This window comes from Clytia hemisphaerica, unplaced genomic scaffold (genome assembly GCF_902728285.1).
Source record: "Clytia hemisphaerica strain Z4C2 unplaced genomic scaffold, Clytia hemisphaerica genome assembly, whole genome shotgun sequence".
In the NCBI taxonomy this organism is placed as follows: Eukaryota; Metazoa; Cnidaria; class Hydrozoa; order Leptothecata; family Clytiidae; genus Clytia; species Clytia hemisphaerica.
Window position 1 is genome coordinate 1,918,423 of NW_027104020.1, and position 11,394 is coordinate 1,929,816.

General features: G+C 36.3%; 1 protein-coding gene across 1 annotated transcript; it reads right to left on the reverse strand.

The window, feature by feature from the left end:
* Positions 1 to 1,319: 1,319 nt before the first annotated feature.
* LOC136811528 (uncharacterized) lies at positions 1,320 to 4,533 on the reverse strand. Its single transcript, XM_067068152.1, has 2 exons — positions 3,457 to 4,533; positions 1,320 to 2,614 (listed from the first exon to the last, which is right to left on the reverse strand). Exons 1-2 carry the CDS (start codon positions 4,511 to 4,513, stop codon positions 2,313 to 2,315), a joined length of 1,359 nt encoding a protein of 452 aa, XP_066924253.1. The 5' UTR covers positions 4,514 to 4,533; the 3' UTR covers positions 1,320 to 2,312.
* Between the last annotated feature and the right edge of the window lie 6,861 nt (positions 4,534 to 11,394).

Sequence of the window (11,394 nt, forward strand, 5' to 3'; positions counted from 1 at the left end):
CCAGCTCTAGTACCACCATTGAAAACAATGTTTTTCCGCTCCACTGTTTCATTTATAAAGGTGCCTTCAAAATGAGTGGAGCATTCTTCAAATCAAATAATTATCTTTTCCGTATCGGAGTAATTGAGTGGTTTCTTAATATCCTTTGGAAGGTTGTATTACTACATACACCAACTACTAGGATTTCCTGGCATAAGTAACTGGTATATAAAGGAGAAATCACGTTTTTATTGGCGTCACAAACTGACATACACTCATATATTACTGGTTAAGTTTGAGTACACCCTGCGCAATTTTCAAACAGTCATCACTCTTAATTGCAACCGCGAAGACACGCACATAATATAATTATCATCAAAAATGGTATGTAGATTTCTTCTTTCTTCAACACTTTGGCTTTATAAAATTGATTTTCATTAAATGTTTAGTTTACACTAACTTCAACGGGTTAGACGGTTGACAATTTAATCTAAACATAAAACCTGAGGCTAACTTAGAGCGTGGGCGCTAAAAACAAAATCGCATGAGAACCTTGTTTTAACTCAATCCTTTAGGAGCTGCTTGTAAAAATGACCAATAGCTTTGAGTTATTGCTTTTTTTGACCATGGAAATTCTCACGTTGAGGAATAATTTGTTTCCTCGACATTTTATGAGATAGGTAGCTCGGAGATAGCTCCAAGCCAGTATTCTTTATAATTCAGAGGCCCTCGTTAATTCTAAGGATACGAAGGAAGTTAATGATTATTAATTTATATTTTTTTCAATTTTTTAGGCAACATTTTTCATGTTCTTGTTTATCGCAATTTGTCTCATTACTGAAGTCTGTGGCAATTTACAAAAGGACATCAAAATGTTTATGGTGACGCTGGACAAAAATATCCATCAGCTTGAAGGAAGAGAGCCAAGACATATAGAATCGGGGAAATTCTTCGAGTCACAATCGCTACATGATATTAAACATTCGCCCTGTAAAAGTGAAACTAAAACCTTCGAAGTATTTGGCTACAAGATACAGTCCCACGAATGTGCACCACAATCAAAACAATTGAACGAATTTGAAAATGTTGAATGTGTCACCATAAAACGCAGAGAGAAATTGGTATTTCCCAGTAAAAAGAATAAAGTTATTCATCGAGATGTTGGGATCGGATGCGAACTTAGATTCAAATTGAACAAAAACCATTTAAATAAGCTGGTACTAGCTTGATAGTTTGAGTAAGATCCTTTAGCAAAACGTAAACTTAGTCTTTAATAACATTCAAATTAGAAATTTTCTATTTATTTATTTGTATATACATATATTTAAATTTGACTTATTTATTGTTAAAATCCAGATTTTATACCATAATATATACCTAGATAGGAGAATAGTTTTATATAATTTGAAAACACATTTTTACAAATACTTATAAATTTTTATACTGAGAAATAATAAAACAATAGCTAAATTTACATAATTACAGATTGTTTTTTTTTTCAATTCCCACGGGTATTATTTCCACAAGCGGAAAATCAAGGAGTTAAGTAGTGAAACCTCCAAATCTTGAGAAAAATAAACTTTCTTCGAAACATTCTTTGTTTTCAAATATGACTCTATTTCCCGGGGGAGGGGGCACTCAATCTCAAACTACCGTTTGTGCAGACAAAAATTGGGGTCTGAAAATTGGACTCTTTTAGTGCAGAAAAAGTTAAGCCACTGGGTACGGGTGCCCCTATGAGGACCTTCGGTCCTTTATTGTGACTCTCGAGCTCCAACCCTGAACCTAACCGATGATATCCGAACCCCCCGTCTTGGATGATCCGCAATGCGCGGATGAGAAAACAAATAAGGTGACTTTAGGCCATTCGATCGCAGGCCATCCCACAGGCTCCGTTGGCCACCAGACAGACAACTAATAGAGTAAATTAAAACAAGTTTTGGTTAAGTTACCCAAATTTATGCAAAACCTTTTAGGTTTCTCAAACCATTAATCTACTGATTGATTTACATAGTCTAGTATCAACGCAGCTGTATAGGAACGATTTTAATTTTATTTTTTGAGCTTTAACCTGTAAAAAAAATAGAGCAGTCTCTTAGAAATGATGGAGGTTTATAAAGATTTTACTTGTTATTTGTCACTATTGTCAGTTCTATAATCTTGGCTGAACCGACGTGAAATTATCTCTCGTTTACGCTACAAAGTACAATTTGACTTGAACAGCCCTTTGCTTGTTTTATGCTTGATATTTCATTTAAAAAAATGATGGTCGGTAATTTCAAATATTCTTTGGGCGTATGTGTCAGCACTTTCCAAGCACAAAATACTTATAATCAACCGTGGTGATTGTATTTGTTTCCAATAACTTTGATGATATTCTTAATCTCTACATATCCATTACCAACTGATCCAAACAAAGCAACCAGTATGATCGCAACAAATAGAATCTCCTTCCATAAAGGTAAATTACCTGACAGTCGAGCGTAAAAAACAACAGGGAGGATAACGCCGAGTAATGCTGCAAATGAGCCACCGACGAACGACAGGACGGGTCCGAATGCTGGAATTACAACCGCAGTAAAGAGAATGAAAAACATCCAAAAAGTTCGACTGATCACTCGTTGCCAACAAAAATCTGAAATGAAAAGATAAAAAGATTTTCTTCAGTATAGTCTTCGGCCAAAACTTAAGTAAACTCCACCCCGCGCTAACCACCGTTTTTTAATTTATCTCCTGAACTATTTCCTTTTTTAGTGATCTTGTGCAGACAATAGGATCGTCGAATTGCGAATATGCATCTTTCTGCAAAAAATCAGAAAAAACTAAGGATGAAAATTCGAGAAAATGTCAAAAAACCGGTTTTTAAGGCATATTTTCGGCATTTTCGGCCGGAAAAAAAATGTTCATGTGCAGACGATAGGATCGTCCAAAACTTAGGCAGAGAATTTGGTAGGGTTCAGTAGAGTTTTAAAAACCTTCATTCTTCTACTCGATTGAAAATTTCCCTCCACAACTATCCAGCCTGCAACAATTACTTTTTTACTTAAAAGTAATCCAACTAATTTTCTACCGGGGACAACATCAATTTTCCAGTGGAAAGGGCTTCTAGTGGGTCTGTATGAGAATGTGGTGAAGTGAAAGAGTGACACTAGTGGCTGTGGCAGGGGTGCTTTTCTTCTTTGAAATGCTAGTTGGTATTGGTATGTATACATTCCTGGCTAAAATTTCGTCCCCCATTGCGAAAAATACCCCACAATTTCAGCCCCACTGGAAAATTGACTTTGTCTTCATCCCCATTTGAAATTTAATGGAAAAAAATTGCACTTCGAAACCACCCCCATTTGATTTTTCGATCTGGGAATAGAATTTCTATCCCCACTGGGATTTAATCCCTACTGAGGGAAGAAGCTCCACCGGGGCTTCGAGACAGGGGTGCTAAATCGGAGAAATATAATGAAAATATGTATCGCTCTGTACCTGTCGGAATTCCAACCAATGCTTCGAACTGTTGGTAAACTGGATTTATATTCAAAACAAAAGCACATAATACGTGTCCGCAAATACATGCTTGTGCTGCCATACAAAACGTCCGGAAAAGATGATTGGTAAAATAGAGTTCTAAGTATGAAAAAGTCGTTAACAAATCTTCACGTATCAAATCACCAAGGATTATATACGCCGTAAGAGGCGTAACAACGTAGAATATTGAAATGATAATATAGCCGACAGTGACGGACGTCACAAATTGGTCGGGTTTTTTCATGTCTGCTTGAATGGTGGGGAAAATAGAGACACCGCCAAAACCGAACAAGACTGTCCCAAAAGCGTGTAGAAAACCATCCATTGTTTTCGGCATTGTCTTTTCATTGTCTACTGTATACCCAGAAACGTAAGCTAGCATGACGATGACAAGGGCGATCGCCACTCCACTTGTCGCCATAGCCATGAAGCCAATCCCAGCAAAATCTTTGGGTGAGCCGAGAAAAGTAAACGGAAGTAAAACCATGCCACAAATCATGAACCAAATTCGTAACTGCATACGGTATGAATAATGATCCCATGGTGTTGACGGGATTAACTCTAACAGAATTTCACCCGCTAAAAGCACAAAAACAATACACGTTAACACTTGGTTCACAAACAAAGCGAATATGGTGACGTAACGTCCGAATTTTCCGGTCGCTTCTAAGCCAACACGTGGATATGGGTCTCTTAGGCTTCTTCGATCAATATCTCGCATCACTGTAGCACATGCTTTTGCTAGAAGGATAGCACAATAACACATGAGTAAGGAACACATCATGAACATAGGAATCCCAAGGTAGCCGACCAGTTTCATAGAATAAGGTAATGCAACGACACCTGCTCCAACAACATCTCCAACAACGAAAAATATAGATGTTGTTAAACTGAGACCTGATTCTTCTTGTAATTGTTTGAATTGTTTTTCTTTCTTGATTTCATTTTCAGAGCGATCGACATCCATGATTTCTTGGTAAATTGGTGGTTGATATTTTTCCTCCTTATCTTCCATATGGTGACAAACTGTGGTGAAGATTGCTATAAGGTAATAAAGAAATTTTCCTGTCAAGTTAGCCTCAGTTGAAGTGGAAAATACCCTTGACCAGCAAATTAAAACCCAGATGAAAAACAGTAATGCCGAAGAAAAACGATTATGAATTTCAATACAATGTACCCATGATTTTCTAAGATTTTAACAAAATCTGATATCGTTGAAGTCCATGGAGCGCCAATATCAAAACATGACTTACTTGTCAAGGTAGTATAGCCGACAAATTCAGGAATTTGCAGAATTGTAACAAAAAAAAAAGTTGAATTTTCTTGATAAAACTCACTGCTGTGCAAAGTTCTTTTTGCAGAAGAATTTTTTTTTGCAAACAATGAAACATTCTCAAAGTGAGCAAAGAAATCTTTCTATTCTCAATGCTCAATATTCAATTGTCTTCTTTCGGCTGCCGGTAAAATAGCAAATGCAAGTGGCGAACGGTAAAAACTGAACCAGCACACACCCGTGCATAGATTTGGGTTGATTGTTCTCAATCAGCATTTTTCAACACCCCCTTCTCAGTGGGTGTAAAATATTAGACTGAAACTCAATGGGTGATATTTCCATATTTTTTATGGTTAGGATTTAAATTCCATTGTTTTCAAGTCAGAAAGTTCAGTGGAGATGGGAAAAGAGCATAATATTTTGCAGTGAGGATTGGTTTATTTGATTATTTCCGTTGGGGAAAAAAATGGAGAATTTATCGTCCACTGCGGCCGATATTTTGGCTAATTTTTCCATTTTTCCAGTGAAAAGGGTCCTAGTGGGTTGTGAGAAGGGTGTTTTTTTTAGGCAACATGGTGTTTGTAAAAAAATATCTCACCAAATAGAATAAAAATCTAAATTTCACAGCTGTCATAATTGTTCAAACGTTTAAAATCAAACTTTTATGAATTTTATGAACACTTGAAAAGTGCACCATTGGAATTTTTGAAGAATGCCGAATACGGCGCAAGATTTTGTTTTGGGGAGTTTCTAAACATCGACCAGAAATGGCGACCACGACCAGCGACCGGCGACCGGCGACCAGATAAATTTGGGTTATCGAGTTTACCTGCTCTCTCCACCGTGGAGAACATCCAAATCGAGTCCTGAGGTGGCTTTCAAATGAACCACTGAGCACGTGGCTGAGAATTACCCTAGCTAGAAAAGTGACTTTTGATGTTACCAGTCATTTTCTAGACAAAGTGACACTATTTGACAAAATATTGACTGGGCAATTAAGTGTGATGCCTGTAAACTTTATTACACCAAATATTTTAATTGTACCGAATGAGATGCCTTTAGTATGAATAGATAGAAATTGTCAGTAGGAAAAAGCTGTGAAGGTCAGTTTTAGAGATAAGAATCTCATCAATTATTCTATTGTCCTTACATTGTCAAAATGACTTATTTTGACAAAATAATGATCTGATGATCAAATATAAAGCTTCCTAAATAAATTCCAGCACAAATTTTGCCATCAAGTAATTTGATACCTAAAATACAAAAGGATAGAAATTGACACTCTATTCAAGCTCCAAGAGCGTTGAAATGGCTGCTCTGCACGTTTTGCACGTGGCTTTATAGGGGCCCCCCAGCGGTTTGCGTGATTGCGTGAATGGGCATTCTCGGTTGCGTGAATGCGTGAAAATTGAAAAAAAAATGCGTGAATGCGTGAATTGAAAAAGTTTGCGTGAACGTGAAAATGTACTATTTTGTTTGTGAATACGTGAATTTTCCATTTTTTCCACCGATTATGTGCAGTTTTCCCGATTTTCCAATGTTTCCCCCCGATTTTTCCCAAAAAAATTTCCGATTTCTGAAAAATCGAGTTATTGCGTGAAACTCGAAGAAAATTTGCGTGAATGCGTGAATTTCAATTCGATAAATAAATTATCATAAGAGAAAGACTCTACGGTGGAGAAAGAGGAAAAACTCGATAACCCAACTTTATCTGGTCGCCGGTCGTGGTCACTGGTCGTAGTCGCCATTTCTTGTTGATGTTTAGAAACTCCCTTAGGCTGCTGGCATCCACTAACGGATTCGTGCTCCTTATAGAGGATGCTTAATAATATACTACCTGGGGTTTTGTAGAGGTCTGCGATTCAGACCAAAACTCCCTTTTTTTGACTGGCGGGAAAAGTATATTCATATAATCTGAAATACTGGAAAAGATTAATAGACAGGTGTCTTTGCTGTCTTTAGATTGATAATCTTTCCAAAACCTTTCTGCTGAAAAACGTTGTTAATTTTTTTGTTATAAGAATCTTAACCAGGAAGATTTAATCTTTATGAATCTCTGGCTTAAAATTGTAAGCACTGTGCATTTTAGCTAAAAAAACTCTAAAAACCTAATGTGTAATTGAAAAAGTCTTCGTTCATTCGAATCAGTTGGAATCGTTAGGATTTCTATAGTTCTATAGTTTAAAATTCAAAGACACGACCAGCCTCCATTGGTGTTTTTCATAAAGAATCTTATAAGAAAATTTTCATCTTATAAAAAAAATTATCAACTGTTTATCTTTCTTTTCTTTTCATCACTTTATTCATATTTCTATGTGAAGAAGAGCAAATATTGTCGTAAGAAGAGCTCGCCTTCCTTTTACAAACTTTTCACGTTTCTTCATAACATAACTGTGAAGTGAAGAAGAAAGGTCTGAAAGGTGTGTGTTTTGAAGACTAACGTGGTTTCTTCGTTTTTAAAATGTTAAGCTGAGTTTGTCGCTTTTTTTTTGGGAGTTTGTAGTACTTCGTATGAAGATGGGTTGGGTCCGAGGAGTCAGTATCAACCGGTATTCAGGTATCGTATCGAAGTTTTTCCGGTTTCGAACAGAAAAGCAAGTCTCACGGCCATCATTCCGGTATTTCAGATAATCTCTGGAATCTCGAGAAAATTGGCCGCTATTCCGGTATTCCAACTGTAAGTAGGGTAGTTTCCGGTGTCCGGTATCGAGTATCTTTTCACTGGATTATATTTCTGAAATTCAGGTATTATACAGTCAGGAACTATTGCAAATTAGGCTATGTTCGTCGATTCTGGCCTAACTTGGATACGATGGCTTAATTAAGCCAGAAATTGTAGCCTAATTAGGCTGGAAGGAACAAAATTCCAATTTTTGACTTGGATTTCAAAATCCGCGTCAATATTTAGCATAAAATGTCAAATTCTTATTCGTTTGAATACGTTCCAAATGTTTTTTGGGTAAAATTTGGGCGGACTGAGAAAATATTCAGTTTTTAAATATTATGCTGTTTCAGCAAAATTATGTTTACATATATACAGCAGTACAGTCGAAATTATTTCAAGATTAATGTAAACAAACGTAAGTAATCCAAACTTTGCTTTAGAAACATGTTTTATCTATCTATTTTTTATCTTCGTAATAATCTTGTTTTGTACACTTTTAGATTTTATGAACAACCTCAGCTATAATATATAAAAAAACGTAAAAAAGACCTTCCTCAATTTAAATATTTAATCAATCTATCAAGTGTAAATTTAATATCTTAATAACATATCTTTAAGATCAGCAAAACCAAAAAACTATACTTTTAAAGCCCACGATAACAACAATATTATGATCTACTAAAGTATTTTTCATTTTTCAGACAAAAAATGGCGCGCTGCATGTAGAACTTAAATCGGCTTAATTTGGCTATCATGGCCAAATTAAGCTAAATTTTAATAAGATAATCACATCTTTTCACTCCTCTCTAAAAAGAGAAAAGTTTTTCGCTTTAAATACTCTTCTTAGTACAAGTAACAAGTCCATGTAGTAAGATTGACGCGGATTTTACTTGTTCTCAAGATATTTAGGTTTGAATATTTCATATATCCAAATTAAGCCATTAATATCCTAACTAGGATATAAATTCTAGCCTAATTAGTCGAACATCCTAGTTTGGCCATCATAGCCTAATTTGCAATAGTTCCTGACTGTTATAAGAAGCCAATCAATAAAAATACACTTATAATATATGGTCAATAGGTCTATGGAAATCCAGGTAGTAATACCTGCACGAGGTTTGGACTGACATACATTCTAGTCAAATTATTTCATCTTAGATTCAGACTTTCTGATTGAAGGTGACTCATGAAGAAATTCTACTTAAATTCCTAGACCGACGCTCATAAAAGATCCAAGAAAATTATTCCAATTTTGTTTAATAACAATTCTTTCAAATTTTCCTTGTCTGTGGTTTCGCTTCAAAGGAGATGAAAGGAAAAGCTTATCAGTTTTTATATAAACTTTCGTATAGTAATCTATTTCCAAAAGTTTTTCAACACTTTATCAAAAAAAGATATTTCGGGTGTTTTTATCTGGCTTACATCCCTATTGTCTGAATCTTGTAATCTTAGTTCAGCCACATTTTACTTTCGAGGAATTTTTTATAAGCAATTTAGATATCACTGATCTTGCAAGAAAGTTGGTGTTGGATGTTTACATGATTTACAAATGGGTGCATATTTCAAGCTAAAGAGGACGAGATAAAGTAGACTAATAAAGGTTGGGGGGGGGGGGGGGTGGGAAACCGTCTACCCATATTTTATTGTTTACAACTCAAAGATTTATTGGGGTTTCTTAAGAATAGATTTGTATGATATTTGTCTTATATATGGAGCACGGATGCCCTCGTGGATGCCACTCGTGGGTTTTGTTTTCCTCAACCGAGATTGATTTCCGCTTATTTTCTCTCCAATAAATTACGGTAAGCCATAACTGCTGTTTTATGGAACAGCTGCAATTAAGACCAGACCAGTATAAGGAATGTCTATAGCAATCAATGTTCTTATAAAAAAAGGGGACATAATACATCTAACACCACAACAGGGGTCTGGGGTCAATCTTGATCAAATTCCAAAACTTTTTTTTTTGTCACCGTTATTTTGGAATTTTTGACAATCATGATGATCTTTTTATGAATCTTTACGCGTGCTGCTGTTGTAAATGGAGGACGATATTTTCGGAGAAGGTTTTTCAATCATTCGATCAATCATTGATGACTCGCCATTTTAACGATGATAGTTTGATTGTTCGTTAATGAATCGTGGGAAAATGATGGCATTTGATTTTTAAAGAGAACAAAGGGCATCATTAGCGACTTTATCTATCTATATTTTTCTGCAATGGAGACGGTGAGCTTCTAAATCCTGATTGACTGAGCACTACAGTAGATCAACACTCTTACCGTCCTCGATTTTGTGGGTCAGAACTGCGGCTTTTTCCAAATAGCTTCAGCCACTCCGCCGCCTTCAAAAAATTGCAAATACTAAACTCGCTGTTAAAAACGAGCTGAGCCGTACCGCTGATTTAGTCCAGAAATATCACCAAGATGGCTAAAAGGCTAAAAAGAGTAAGTAGGCACTAACATTGACGACCAACAAGGACATGCCATAAGCCACTGGAAGAACTCTTCCTTTCTATTTATTTCCTTAGTATCTCCTTTCTTCGAATGTTTACACAAAATGCGGACACAAAAATTAAGTCGAGTATTGATTGATATCTGAATTTATAAGTGGTATCTGAATTTTATTTTTAACTCTATACAAATAAAATGTACATCGAATCAGTGGCGTGGTGGCAGGGGGGCCAGGCCCCCGCAGCGGAGCCCTTTTGAGAAGGGGCGCCCAAAAATAAGGGACGCCAAGAAGGATTTTTCAGGCGCCCATATCGAAAGATTGACAAATGAAAAAACAAAAATGGCGCCCCTCATCACCTCAAAAAATTTTCTGGCTCGCTTCGCTCGCACACCCATAATGAGCGTATAGAGAGGGGTGCCAAAAAACAAAAAATCTTTAAAAAGGGCGCCATATTTGCCCTGGCCACCCCAGAGAAATTTTCCCACCACGCCACTGCATTGAATCTCAGTATCAAGCGGCTAAAGGTCATTTTTCGTAACGGTCAGATTTCGGGCATCCGTCCTTACCCTGGCGAGCAATGTACTCTGAATCTCCGAAACAGAATGACACCATATAGATATTTCTAATTTAATCCAATTGCGAACCTGATACTGGAATGCATTAGTTGCGACCTAACAAGTTGTTAATACTTTTACCAGTCTTTTATCTCGCTTTTTTATCATATCTCCTTATCTTATCTCTAAATGTGAAACATGATTTCGGGTATTTTTGACCTTTTCTCAAAGCAAGATATTTTCAAATGAAGTAGTGTCTACTTTCAGTACTTTGGTCTTGTATGGTTATATCACTAGGCTTCGTCTTAATTTTGCTAAATGTGAGGAGTGAATTACTTGAGAAAAGGTGTACAATTCCTTTTGACATCTCGAACAATGCCAATGGGTCTCTCGCGTTTCCACCTAAATATTTTCAAAAACATCCAGCGCCTGAAAAGACCACTTCGCCCATCCATCCATTCAAGATTTTTAAAAACCTTTTTAGATATTCGGATCGGTGGAATTAGACAATAATTATGGAAATAATTTAAGTATTTCAGACGATGCATAAGAGTATCTGCAACTCGAACACTCACGAGGAACACAAACTTGTTCGAGTTAAGGAGTGGAGTAAGGTTTATAAAGCATTGTTAACTGAAGGAACAGAACATATAAATTTTTTTGGGAATGTCCGGAATTCTAGGCAAAAAGCATGTTCTTATTCTAAAGAAATTTTCTGTGGTGTATTTTCAGTTTTCATTTGGACGATGATATGGTATGGCAGAAATAGGAAACAAAATTCATACTTCGAAGGGTCGGATACAGGAGGTAGGCTATCTTATTCATGGAGAGTAATTAGTTTCCATATAAGGTAATACGATAATAAAGTGCACTCTCCTCCATTGGTTATAGCCTCCCTCTGTATCCGAGCCTGCTTCGAAAGAGCGATTTCAAGCGTGTCGGATAAATGT